At 34.6% G+C, this 14,568-nt stretch overlaps 1 protein-coding gene across 2 annotated transcripts in view; it reads right to left on the bottom strand.

Annotated features, from left to right (window-relative positions):
- Nucleotides 1-14,568, bottom strand: part of SMARCA5 (SWI/SNF related, matrix associated, actin dependent regulator of chromatin, subfamily a, member 5) — a 40,787-nt gene that overhangs the window by 18,111 nt on the left and 8,108 nt on the right. Inside the window, exons 3-10 of one of the 2 annotated variants that reach the window (XM_025385073.1) lie at nucleotides 14,119-14,289; nucleotides 11,305-11,405; nucleotides 10,215-10,315; nucleotides 9,309-9,488; nucleotides 7,747-7,902; nucleotides 7,050-7,181; nucleotides 5,229-5,297; nucleotides 1,225-1,334 (exon numbers count right to left, since the gene is read on the bottom strand). In XM_025385073.1, coding sequence (XP_025240858.1) covers nucleotides 1,225-1,334; nucleotides 5,229-5,297; nucleotides 7,050-7,181; nucleotides 7,747-7,902; nucleotides 9,309-9,488; nucleotides 10,215-10,315; nucleotides 11,305-11,405; nucleotides 14,119-14,153 — 884 coding nt within the window. In that variant the 5' untranslated portion in view covers nucleotides 14,154-14,289. The remainder of the gene's footprint in view (nucleotides 1-1,224; nucleotides 1,335-5,228; nucleotides 5,298-7,049; nucleotides 7,182-7,746; nucleotides 7,903-9,308; nucleotides 9,489-10,214; nucleotides 10,316-11,304; nucleotides 11,406-14,118; nucleotides 14,290-14,568) is intronic. The other variant, XM_025385072.1, reaches the window with a different exon arrangement.

The raw sequence follows: 14,568 nt of genomic DNA, 5'->3' as shown, positions 1-14,568 counted from the left end.
GTAGAATTAAAACAAAGCAGTAAGATATTATATCTTTAAGTAATAAAGCAAAACTTTAAAAAATGTAAGTTTTAAACATAATTTTAGTTTGTGGTTTTTTGCAACAGAAAGTGCCACTATTCGATTTTTATATACCCCATAGCTAGTGCAGCATTTACGTAAGAACCCTAACATCTGAGAAGACAAGAAGACTAATGAAATGGTAAGGCATGATGATGAGAATAATATGAATACAACGTGATTTACATATATATATAAATACATAGGGGGAGGGAGCTATGTCTGTGAGGTAGGTCTGTGAAGCTACTACAGCCATAAGCTAAGGCCAGATTATAAAAAGCCTTGAATGTATACTAAGAATTTAGACATTGTTATGAAAGAATGAGTAATTTGTCTAAGCACTAAAGTTTTAGAGCCTTGGATCCTTTGAACAAAATAAGTAGCCTAAGCAATCTATGCTTAAACAACAAGGCAGACCTTTCCATCTCAATTCTGATATAAAGTTCACTCAAATGTTTAACTAAAAAATATTTGTCTTCTCTTAGCATTGACTCATTTTAGTTCTGTTTTAGAGCCATCCAAGCTAAGCCTAGTATCTGCTACTCTTTCAAAAGTTTTGAGGACATTTAGGACCGACCACCTTCTACAGATAACCTCTTACCCAGATAACATGCCCAGTTCTCTATATGATATTAAGTCCTTTAACCAAACAACTCTGGTCTCTTGCAAATACTTATCAAAATTTAAGTATGCACTTAAATATACATGAAATATAATGAGACCACTAAAGAAAAGGGTAAATTTATTTCCCCTCCTTTGAACACAAAACTTACATAACAGTATCTTCTTCTGCAGCCACTTTACACTGCTGACCTAGTATTTATGAACTACTAAGTGAACTGTGTATCTCCCACACTGTGCTATCACAGTTTCCTTCTTAAAAAACCCAAATAGATGGCTTCATATGAAACCCATTGATTTAAATCCCAATTTTAATTTTGGATTTATAAGCCTTCCATCCTGATTCTGTCATCTAGTAAGTTCAAAATTTTCTATAATGAACTTAATGAGCAAGACCTCTACTACATGATGAGAAACCTCTTTTCAGGTTGAGTTCAATCCAGCAAACTGCAATTCCATGAAAACACAAATGAGGAAAACAAAATACAAATGAAATTTAGGGAAGAATCAATAGTGCTATCAACTACATCTGAGAACACATACCATTCCCTTTGCATTTTGCTGAGGCCCACATAGATTTTTACTTCCTTCTTTGGAGGCAAACTCTTTTCAACATCAGCCTTAATTCGACGAAGCAGGAATGGACGCAAAACCTTAAAAAGGACAAAAATAAATAGGTAATACCAATATTACACATAAGGTCGTATTTCAGCATCTTAGAATTGTATATAAAATATATGAAAAAGAAATTTCTCTTCATGAGTATCAAGTGATTTCTTAGGACCTCTTCCTGCAAATACAGTCATATCTCAGTATCTCTGGGAGACTAGTTCCCGTCCCCTTCTCTTTGAATATCAAAAGCCACAAATGCTCGAGTCCATTATATAAAATGTAGTATCTGCATATAACCTACAAACATCCTTCCATATACTTTAAATCATCTCTAGATTACTTGTAATAACAGTTAATAGAATGTAAATGCTATGTAAATACTTGTTACACCATACTGTTTAGGGAATAATGACAAGGAAAAGGTCAGTATCTTTAACACAGATGGAACCATCCATTTTATTTTTATCTTTTTTGGGGGCAAATATTTCCAATCCATAGTTGATTGAATCTATGGATGTGGAACCTACGGATATGAAGGGCTAACTGTATATAATTTATTACTACAGGGTTCCTGAAGGGTAATAATACAAGATCATTACTTATTCAATACAGGCATACCTCAGAGATATTGTAGGCTCAGTTCCAGACTACCTCAATAAAGCAAGTCACATTTCCCAGTGCACCTGAGAGTTACATTTACACTATTAAGTGTGCAATAGCATTATGTCTTAAAAAAAGTACATACTTTAGTTTAAAAATACATTATTACTTTAAAAATGTGATACATTATTTAAAGCAATACATTATTGCTTTAAAAACAGAGTAAACACATGCCTTGGGAAAATGGTGTTGATAGACTTCCTTGACACACGATTGCCACAAACAATCTATTTGTTTTGAAAAGTAAATTTTTCTTAAAAATACAGTATCTGTGAGGCACTGCAAAGCGTAATGAGATGTGCCTGTATACATAATGAGTATGTACCTGTTATACTACCATAAAATACTAAAAACAGTAGTAAATTTTTAAAATGATGTTTTCAACAATTCGCTGCCTTTCAGGTCTAAAACTAGTTACTTGCATGCAGACTGTCTAACATTGCTTAAGAATGGGCAAGGGTCTCATTAAGATCTCTTTTATGGTTGGTCTTTAAACTTACTGTCCTAACTTACGGAAGGAATATACAAGTATACACTTCAATAAATCATGAGTGTACAGTTTTAGAAATTTTATTCAAGTACTGTAAAAGTACCCATGTTATTACCTAAATAGAACACTCTAGAAATCATTTTTGTGTCCCTTCCAGTCACTATTCCCTCTTCTCCTTCCCAAGGGTAAGCAATATTCTTACTTTTAGACACCATAAATTAATTTCGCCTATCATTTTTAACTTTATATACATGGACTCACTCAATAAGCACCCATTTATATCTGGTTTCTTTTATTAAATAATGAGACATTTCCACGTTATATGTAGTAGTAGTTCACTCATTTTCATAAAACAGTAAGTTTTAAAATTAACCATACAACTAAAGATACACTTTTTTGTACCTCTCTTCTATCTACACTGGTTTTTAAAAACAGTGACTATATCACAAAACAAATTAGATATCACTGGGGAAAGTATCATCAACATCTCTCTAATATCACCATGTAGAAAAGCTAGTTTAGCCCTAGTTGACAGGCGCCAACAACTGCCAGATGTGTAAGTAAAGACCTTTAGCTCCAACTGGTTCTCTTCTGGCATTGTCCAGCTAAATAAATCTAACTGGATAAACCCAGGTGTAACCCACAAAGAAACCACCCGGTCAACCCATAAATTCTAGGGTTGTTAATAAACTATTAAGTGTTTTGGGGGTGGGGGAAATAAGGGAGTCTTATTTACCCCTAAAGGGGGGTTAAGGTGTTTTTGGGGGGTGGAGGGAATAAGGGGTTCTTTTGCAGCATTAGATAACTAACGCATCAAATAAGAGTTATCTCATTCCTAAGCATATCCATACTGACTTCTAAACCTTCCTTTCATTATGAGACCACAGGTGCTACTGTAGAAACTTCAAAGTAAAGAGCAGGAGAAAATAGAAAGGTAGCTACAAGACCTCTTCTCCCTGACTTCATAAGCATTTTCAAAATACCCTGTGAACAAAACAGTTTCCAAATCTGGTTGATTCTGCTCTGTGGGTTATTTGTTTGCTTTACCTAGATGTACCTACGTATTTACTACAGGAAAGCCAAGAGCAGAAGAATAAGGGGAAAAAAAATGCATGAAAAAAATCATGTTCTTCTGCCTCCTTTTCTACCCCCAAGATTACATATACACTCCACAATCCTTGGTCTAAGTAAACACGAAGAGAGTGCTCAGACGCATGAATGCCATCTGAATTGAAATAAAGGTAGCTAGGAAATTACTACCTTCAAATATTTAACAAAATGCTCAGTATTTAAGAATTTTAAAGTACTTTATAATGAAATATTTGAACAATTATGAACTTAATTTTTTTTCCCTGCTCAAATATCCACTCTAACTAGGCATTGTGCCAGGTATACAAAGACAAATAAGTATGTGCTTCCTGCCTTTGTGCTTACAATCCAGTATAGAAAACACTTGTGAATCATCTCAATATCCTCTGCAAAGTCCTATAACGTTAGGGTGCTCAGATTGTTAAAGATGGAATACACAGATGACTAGGCCAGCCTCAGCCTGGCTGGTTCAGTGGAGGTGATGTCACTGAGTCTTGGACTAGGTATTAGTAAAGAGACCAGGAAAAAGGATTCTATCAGCAATCTATCAAATTAAAGCTCAATATATTAAGTAAAACAGATGCCAAAGAACGTTTAAAAGGTTAGGTCATGGAGGGGCACAATTTTGTTCCCCAGGGGACATTTGCAATGTCCGAGAAATTTTTGGTTGTCACAACTGGAGGAATGTTACTACTGCCATCTAGTGAGTAGAAGTGTCAGGGATGCTATTAAACATACAACACCACACAGGACAATCACGTTCTCCCCTCTCTCCTTACCCCTCTCAAAGATATACCCAGACCAAAATGTCAAAGGAGGCTGAAAATCCCTGAGTTAGGTCATTAAGGGCTTTATATAACATTCTTACAAGCTCCTGCTTTAACCTGCTGACCAGGGTATTTTAATTTGGGGTCTGTTAGAGAAGTTTCTCTACCTACCAATTTTACCTGTGAACCGTCCCAGGAAGCTGCATGTAAAAACAAAGCTACGCAGCAAAGCAAAAACATACTAACTCTGCTCATTATGCAAGGCAGTTGCTTACACACAATGTCACTAGATTTAAGAAAAAACAGATGGATCTTTTGCCCTTTCAAAAGTGAACCTGTTAGATTCTTCTACAGAATGTTAATTGAACTAAGCTTTAAAAACGTGTCTATAAGGCCAGGCGTGGTGGCTCATGCCTGTAATCCCAACATTTTGGGAGGCAGGTTGATAACTTGAGTTCAGAAGTTCGAGACTAGCCTGGGCAACATGGTGAAACACCGTCTCTGCAAAAAATACAAAAATTAGCTGGGCATGGTGGCGAATGCCTGTAATCCCAGCTACTCTAGACGCTGAGTGGGGAGAGACTGCTTGAGCCTGGGAAGCAGAGATTTCAGTGAGCCAAGATCAAACAACAACAAAAACTTGTCTATATTAATTATTATGCAATTCTTCTTTCCCCCACTGTACTTTGTGTAACTGTAAGAGATTACTTTTTCCCTTAAGTCAGGATTCCACTCTAGGTTCTAACACTGAACAACCACACATCATCCCCTACATTGATTGTAAGATGTAACAGTTAAGTGTCAGAATTTAAGCAGATCTGATTCTTAAGCCATTGAGCTTTTTATTAGCAGGAAAATAATCTACTAATTTAAACCTTTATCCTTTTTCCCATCAGAAATATGCTTTAACACTACTCCAAAATACTTACCATATGAAGCCTCTCAACTAGTTTTTGATCCCCAAGGCAGTTGTTTGTATCAAACCAGGAATCAAAGTCCTAGATTAACCAAAAAAAATACTCAGATCAGAGATAATATTAATAAATACCCTATAATACCAGATATAGAAATGATTTCTAGAATTAGTAATTTTAATTGTAACCCACAAAAAAAACACACTTAGTCCAACCCCATTTCTGCTGTGTCACTGTTATCAACAAATTTTAAAACAAGTAGATCAGAAATCACACTACCTTCTAAATATTCTTCTCGAAAACATCAAAATAACAAGTTTCACAGTAAAAAGATAACTTGGAAAGCAAGTTCTATAGAATTAGAAAATTAATATTCTTGAAAAATATCTTTCAATTTTCATAAAAGCTTGAAAATTAAAACATTTTATAGTTTGTTCTCTAAGACCATTCAGACTTCTCAAATACAAGTTTACAGAACAATGTCAATTTTAATCAAACTTACTAAATGAAATTGAAATTACCAGCATTTCATTAATATTTGGTTAGGATACAAGGACAGTTTCTCTAACCTCATCTCTTGAAAATATGTATTATATATGTGCTTTGTTTTTGAGTAAACATCATCTTAGAATTCACTGCTTTAACTAAAGTAAATGAAAGTGTCAATGTAGTGAGAAAAAAGGAATTATCTCAAGAACATCAAAATATGTAAAATCGAAACTAAAACTGCTTTTCGAGTTTGATTAAATATCTTTTTACAACACAAAATCACTATTCTTTCAAAATAATCTTCAACAGAAAAAAACAAAATTAATACCTTTTTATAACTTAACTGTACAAAAATATACTAACGTGGTGCTCTTCAAATCCCTCCAACACACACAAGATGCCAGCTATGCAAACAAAGTTTCAAAAATAAACGCTGGTCCAGCAAAAAAAAAAAAACCTGCAATTTCTAATAGCAAAAACTCTTGACATAGCTATTATATTACTATTAACAGTTCAAATAGCTAATTAACGATTGCTATCATTTCTATGACTACAAATAATCCATAAAGATTAGGTTATATTTGTTTGTTAGACTATAGTAAAAGAAAAGCCAGACGGATTTCACTAAATTTGACAGTCACCCTTGGCACTTAAAACATAAGCAATGTGAGGTATACAAATCACTTCAGTAATACCTTGAGCAGCACCTTAAAACCATAACCAGTCAACCTAGAGCCACTGAAACAAGATCAGGCTAACATGACTTACCAAATAGAAGTGACAATTTATGCCATTTCAGATACAGAAAACAATGATTTAAAGTAGACTGAGGCCTGGCGTGGTGGCTCACGCCTATAACCCCAGCATTTCGGGAGGCTGAGACAGGCAGATCACTTGAGGCCAGGAGCTTGAGACTAACCTGGACAACATGGCAAAACCTCATCCCTACAGAAAATACAAGAACTAGCCAGGCGTGGTGACACACACCTGTAATCTCAGCTATTGGGAAGGCTGAGGCACAAGAATCACCCAAATTCCAGAGGTGGAGGTTGCAGTGAGCCAAGATCGCACCACTGCACTTCAGTCTGTATGACAGAGTGAGACTATGTCTCAAAAAAATATAAAATAATAATAATAATGAAGTAAGATTGAAACTAAAGGCACAAAAGTAAATTCCCATTATACAGAGACAACCTAGGAGATAACACCAGGCTAACTATATACATAAAAGCATAAAAAATTAATAATAATCTCAAGCCACGCTAAAAGACAGGCCACTTTTATTACAAAAATATATAGCATTAAGCAAAATATTATTATTACCAGAAAGCATCAGGAAATACTTACATCCGCTGAATTAAACACATCTGGCAACAGAAAGTTAAGAAGTGACCACAGCTCATGCAAGTTGTTCTGAAGAGGTGTTCCAGTCAATAATAGTCTATTTGTAGTCTTGAATTCCCTCACTATTTCTGACAACTGAAAGAAAAGAACCAAATACGTCATTAGAATATTCTGCATATTACATTATTTACAACAGCAAAGACCTGGAACCAACCCAAATGCCCATCAATGATAGACTGGATAAAGAAAATACGGCACGTATGTATCAGGGAACAGTATGCAATCATAAAAGAGAATGAGTTCATGTCCTCTGCAAGGACATGGATGAAGTTGGAAGTCATCATTCTCAGCAAACTAACACAGGAACAGAAAACCAAACACTGCATGTTCTCACTCATAAGTGGGTGGTGAACAATGAGAACACATGCACACAGGGAAGGGAACATCACACACCAGGGCCTGCTGGGGAGTGGGGAGAAAGCAGAGGGAGAGCATTAGGACAAATATCTAATGCACACGGGTCTTAAAACCTAGATGATAGGTTGCTAGGTGCAGCAAACCGCCATGGCACATGCATACCTACGTAACAAACCTGTACGTTCTGCACGTGTATCTCATAACTCAAAGTTAGACGAAAAAAAAATCTGTACTTCAATCAAATTCTTACATGAAGGCTTTTCACATCTAAGTATCAAATTACCTTAGATTTTTCATTTTTGATCCTGTGAGCTTCATCTATTACTAAGTATCTCCAATTAAATTTTTTGAACACAGACTTCTCTTTAATAAGCATTTCATAAGATGTTACACATACGTCCCATTCTCCTGGTAATAAAACGTCTCTGACAAAAGCAGCCTGTGTAACAAGAGAAAAAAATTACATCACACAGGAATAAACCACGCATTAAATTTACTGATGACAAGTAATCTAATATGTAAAAGGAGGTGGGAATATTAAAAAGGAGTAGAGTAGCTATATTATGCAAATGTTTAGAATCAGCTTTCTTAACACTAAAGCAACATCATTAATCATTTAAATGTCAGAACCATTAAATTTTTAAAAACTGACAAAGTTAACCCGTGCAAAATTCAATAGACACTTAAAATGGCTTTCTGCAATTCCACTAGATATGGAAATCCTTAGGAGACAGGTTTAGACAAAAAAGAGGGAGGTTTTAACATAAAGAAAGGAACAGGGCGGAAAGATAGTTAGCAGTAGTAGGCATCTGCATTCCTTTCAGGTTTATAAATGTATTAACACATTCCTAATAGTATTATTTTAAAGGTAAGAAAACTGAAGCAAAGAGTGGTTATTAAGTAATTACCACTCTCTGGGCTCCCAAACAAACAAACAAAAATTGATAACTTAAAATACCCAACGTAACTAGAAAAGGAAAGAAAAAAAATCTAGACTTCTCACTCACAGGTAAATGAACAGGAAATAAAAAACAAGTACACAGCTATTCAGTAGAGTCTGAATAAATTTCCAAATCTGAGCTTTATATACTAATGTTATTATTTCCATCTCTTCTTCCCACAAGGATGTTGTTAACTGATCGAAATTTTAACTTATTTTGTTAGATATCATAATAAATCACCAAATAACTATATATGACTCAACTGTCTTTAAAAACCGTAATTCTGTGACTATTACCACTACACACGTTCATCTAAAAATGTGGCTCCTTAAATTTCCAACCAACTCACATTTCAAAACATCTTTTAAAAACGAGAAAATACTTCTAATGAGAGCAAAACCACTGATTTTATACAACCACTCCCAAAAGGGAAACACTATATATTCTTACAGCTTTCTACAGTTTCTAGTGTCTTCTTTCCAGTATGATTTTCTTTTTTTTTTGAGATGAAGCCTTGCTCTATCGCCCAGACTGCAGTGCAGTGGCGCCATCTCGGCTCACTGCAACCTCTACTTCCCAGGTTCAAGCGATTCTCCTGCCTCAGCCTCCCAAGTAGCTGGGACTACAGGCCATGTGTGCCACCACACCGTTAATTTTTTATGTTTTTAGTAGAAACAGGGTTTCACTGTGTTAGCCAGGATGGTCTCGATCTCCTGACCTCATGATCCGCCTGCCTCAACCTCCTGAAGTGCTGTTTTTTATCCACCAAGACGATGCTACATTTGTAAATACTAATATTTGCGAAGATCCGGTCTCTTTTATCCTTCCTCCCATTATACCCATACTCAAGCCTGAATTCAAATTATTTTAGCATCAAAAATGTAATGAAATACTAGAAACTTACTCTTTGTTCTTTATCTCCTATCAAACAAACAGATCTAAGTGTTGGTACCCATCTCTTGAATTCACTCATCCAGTTGTGTAATGTAGACTTAGGAACCAAAACCATATGAGGACCAGGAATGTTTCTATAATGTTTCATGTACCCAAGAAGAGAAATTGTTTGAAGAGTCTTTCCTAGGCCCTAAAAGATTTCAAAATAACCATGAAGCAATGAAAAACAAAAACATTATTTCAAAATTATACCTCCCAACAAACAGAGATAAATATTTAAGAGAAATGCCACATATTTATAATAGTTAATAAATGGCAAAAACTTAACGTATGTCAAAGTTTGTAAGTGTTATGTCATATAATCTTCACAAGTCTCTAAAGGAGGTATTATCACCCGCATAAGGCCCAGTTGAAGTGACATTCCCAAAGCCATCTAGCACAGCTAGCATTGAAACACGTTTCTTTTGACTTCATACTTTCTCCAACCAATTAAACATTTTAGCACTATAGCAATAAGGAAACTTTTTAAAACATTCATTACATAACTAGCAGTTAACAAAAGATGTTTTATAAGAATTGTACAAGCTACCACCTGGAAAAAATTCTTATCATTTATAAACAACTAATGACCTCACTTGTGTTTTACAGAACTGGAAGGAAATAAATCAGTGTACTATAAAAGTCATCCAAAAACATGTTTCTCAAATGTATTGTTTTTAAATTTATTATATTTTCACAGATGGAAATTTCTCACAATTAAAATACAGATCACACGCAATTAAGGCAAGCTGCTTACACTAGTTTCAGAGAGGATCCATTTGCTAACAGTTGTAGACTGTAAGAAATTTTTGTCAATTTAATGTATACGATATTTTAAATACAAAACATACCCTTCAAAAAATCTACCAACACATACCATTTCATCTGCAAGGATACCATTGATGCCATTCTCATACAAAGAAATGAGCCAGTTTAATCCTCGGACCTGATAATCTCTCAGTTTACCCCATTTTACATCTAAGAACAAAAGAAAAGCACAATATGCGCATTTTAAGACAAGAAATACAAGGCAATCTCTTCATCTGGGCCTACACATATATACTGACTTCATTTTCATTACTAAAGGATTCTTGAAGAATAGGAACTCTGCAAGTTCCAAACTACTAGAGGTAGTTGCCATGGTCTGAAGTAGATACGCTGGACATGGAAGATAACCAAGTGCGGGAAACATGACTGCAGGAATCAAGAGTACCCACTCCAACAACTCAGTTCTTATGTTACCCATATAGTGGTCCAAGAGACTCTTTGGCCTCTTGTCTTTTTAATGACAACCCAAGTGTTCCTAACCAAGTATTTTCAGCTTTCATAAAGACCAGATACAGGTTATCTGCAGATTTTATTTTCTTTCTAATAAAAAAAAGGAAATAGGAAATTCCTAAGTTACTTTTCCAATATATCTTATACATTCCAATGTGCTCTCTTTCAGGGTATACTACTTATTTTGCTCCCCAGAATAATTACCAAATATACATAACAGTCACCTGATTTTTCTTTTTTAATATGTACACAGCATACCCCCCATTTCCTTTTGAAAAACACTTGAGGATAAAAAGCTAACCAACAAACAAATACATTTCACAAAATATTAAAACAAATTAATATAAAAACATCAGAAAATAACTAAGCAGATGTGTTCATGAAGTACCTTTTTTAAAATAAATTAGTTTTCTTATCTGGGACAAATATAAAGCAAAATGATCCCTAGTTTTACATATACTTCAGGGCAATAACAAACACAATGACATTTTATGTAACTTTGAAACATAGCACTACTGTCCTATAATATGCTCTCATCTCCATCAAAATCTGAAGTTTATTTCACAACCAATAAACATCTAAGATTACTAAAAATCTGCTTCACAGATAGTAGCCTACACAAATCCAAAACATTAACCAAAGGATGTCACAAAGGGCAATTTTTTAAAAAACAACTGTGTTTAACATACATGATGGAGAGTCTTCAAATCGAGTGCAAACATTGGTTGCTTTGGAGCTTTCTGTTAGTAGTTCTTCATCCTCCTCCTGCTCTGTTCTACGGTGTCGGTAACTGTTAAGATGAAAACAAAATTACCTGATTTGAGTTTTGGTTTTAATTATCAGCTACTATTTCAACATCATAGTCAAGTGGCTGACCAAGATTCCACAAAATTAAATTTCTAATAGGCATCAACCAGTGGACAGTAGAAAATATGAGTAAATTTAAATCTCCAACATTTCAGATAATTATTTAAAATATACATTAGTTATTAAAATACAGCAGTACTATAGATTAACCAGAACCCAATAAACTCAAATGTGATAGTCAAATTTCAAGAACTATGTAGTCAGAAAATCTCAATATTTGAATTTTAAAGTGTACCTTTTTAAAAATCTTTCTGCCAAAGAAAAAAAAAAGTTCCAGAAACCACATGTTTAAAACTGCAACTTTGAGCAAAAGGGGCACCATGAGGACTCAGAAATTTAAGCAGTGACCAGGGATTAATCAAAAATATTTTTAAATACACATCTAAATTCTACATCCTAAGAGAATCAGACATACCCCCTTAAAAACTGATTTTCTCAAGTTTTAATACTGCCAATTAATCTCTAAAGGGCTCGGTTCAATAAAACTATTAATACTTACTCCCCAATTCTGACACTTTCAACAAATATTTTCATCTTATTTAGAAAAAGGCAGGTTATGCCCCTACTGAGACCCCTGAATCTAATTTGTAACTTCATTTCTACCAAAACTACATGCTTGGTAAAAGGATAACTGGCCTTCCAAGATAGAAGCATTCCTCAGAAATTCAAGGGCCTTCTTGTTTGTTATATATGCTTCTAATCATAATCAGTACATCCTAGTCTGTTATTCCTTGTACTTCTCTGCATTCTGAGCCTATGAAATTGAGTACAAAGATCTACTTCCATCCCCAATTTATTCTCCATAAACTGGGAGATAATTTTAACATTTTTATAAAATATCCTTTATAGTTACTCTCAAAATGCTTATTACAGTTGTAAAACTTAAAAGCTGAGTTGTCATTTATTGTTAAAAACTGAATATAATTGTGAATGCCTAAAAAAAAAAACAACAATGTATTCCTGGCCAGGCACAGTGGCTCATGCCTGTAATCCCAACACTTTAGGAGGCCGAGGTGGGTGGATCACTTGAGGTCAGAAGTTCGAGACTAGCCTGGCCAACATGGTGAAACCCCATCTCTACTAAAAATACAAAAATGAGCTGGGCTTGGTGGCGTGAGCCTGTTATCCCAGCTGAGGTACAAGAATCGCTTCAACCCCAGAGGCACAAGTTGCAGTGAACCGAGATCACACCACTGCACTCCAGCCTGGGTCACAGAGTAAGACTCTGTCTCAATATAAACAAACAACAAAAAGATTTTTAAAAATGTATTCCTGATACTCAAAGACAATACTATCACCCTCATTACTTTAGGTAAATTAGCTTCCCATTTAAAATGGTTTGAAGAGTAAAGAAATCTGTTAACTAGGACTCTTTTTCCCCAATAACACTATTTAATACATCAAGCTGAACAATGTATTATGTATTTCCAATAGAATCTTTTTTATCTTATAAAAAAGATAAATTAGGATAATAATAAAATAGAAAAGAATAACAGAAGTGTTTCTTTTCGAGACATCATATTGACTATCCCATAACAATATTCATTAGTTTCCAGTTTCACACCATGACACTAATGATATTTAAATATCTGCAAACTTCTGAAGTCTGAAATATTTTAAGAAGTATTAAAATAGTGTTTTGGTCACAATGGATGAGAAATAAGATATACTGAATGAGTGGAATACCCCAAATAAAAGGTATTATGCTTACAACAATAACCCCTTCAAGATGAAGCTCATACTTTCCTTTCAACAAACTGTGTAGTGAATTTAACCTCGTTGATATTTTAGACAATCTTTTGTATTTTAATTACTGATCACAGTTTTCACTTTGGGAATTTTACATAAAGCCATTTCAGGGAGCCAAGACTGCCCTAAATCTACTATTACTAATTAAACATCTTATTTATCCAACCAGGACAAAAATTCTAGAGAATTTCCAAATTCAACATCTAAGAATTACTTTCAACAACCCACCAAAGGATGGCATACAACCTGACACTTCAATTTATATAAAAACAACTAAATATGTAACAAAAAGTTTAAACAAGCTGCTGTGATGTAAGTCATCACAATATCCCATACACCACACTTTAGATAAAATATCGTCAACATCTGTATGTGATGGAGGAGCCTAGAGCACACCCAAGTCAGATTCAAATTCAAGTCTGGATCATTTTTCAATGTGATATTAAACAAGCCACTTAACCTCTGCATTTGGTTCCTCTCTGAGGAATGACATGACATCTAAATTCCATACTCAATATGATTGTTACAATTCATAAACTATGTAATGCTACAAAAAATAAAACGTTATACAGTTTTACTGTTCTTTTTTTTGGTAGAGATGGGATCTCCCTACGTTGCCCAGGCTGCTCTCACACTCCCGAACTCAAGCAATCCTCCCACCTTGGCGTCCCAAAATGTTGGGATTACAGGCAAGAGCCACTGTGCTCTAACCAATATGCATATTTTTATATACTTATGCACTTATGGCTAAATCATGCCAAGCCAAGCAGGGCCAAATAAATAATGGCACTAAAATAATTTTTAAGTTATTTATCATAGTGATTTTATGCTTCTACTGAAGACAATCAAAAATAAGTTTGGTTGAACTATGAAGTTTGAACTATTACTCACTCGCCAACTGATAGTAAGTTCTGCTTCTCATCTTTTTTTATTCGTGGGCGTCCTGGTTTCATCTTCAAAGGTGAAGTTGGAGTCTTCTGAGCAGCAGGTTGAATGAAATGTGCAAACAGTTCTGTCTGCTTTAATAAATACTCGAATCTATTTGCCCGGTCAGTTTGCTGAAAAAAAATTTAAGATACATTTTATCAGAGTATCAATTAAAACGTCAGAAATCAAAAAGTTTCAGCATGCCTCCATACAATGAACTCAGCAAAAAAAAAAAAAAAAGGAACTACAGATACATGCAACAACATGGATGAGTTTCAAAAGCACTATGCAAAGTGAAAGAAGCCAAACACAAAAGACTACATGCTGTATGATTCCACTTAAATGAAATGCTAACTAGTGATAGAAAGCAGATCAGAAGTGGCAAGAAGGTGGGAGCAAGAACTGATTAC

The sequence above is a fragment of the Theropithecus gelada genome, chromosome 5 (genome assembly GCF_003255815.1).
Source record: "Theropithecus gelada isolate Dixy chromosome 5, Tgel_1.0, whole genome shotgun sequence".
Taxonomy (NCBI): Eukaryota; Metazoa; Chordata; class Mammalia; order Primates; family Cercopithecidae; genus Theropithecus; species Theropithecus gelada.
The sequence above is the reverse complement of the archived record's forward strand: the minus strand, read 5'-3'. Positions and strand labels throughout refer to the sequence as shown.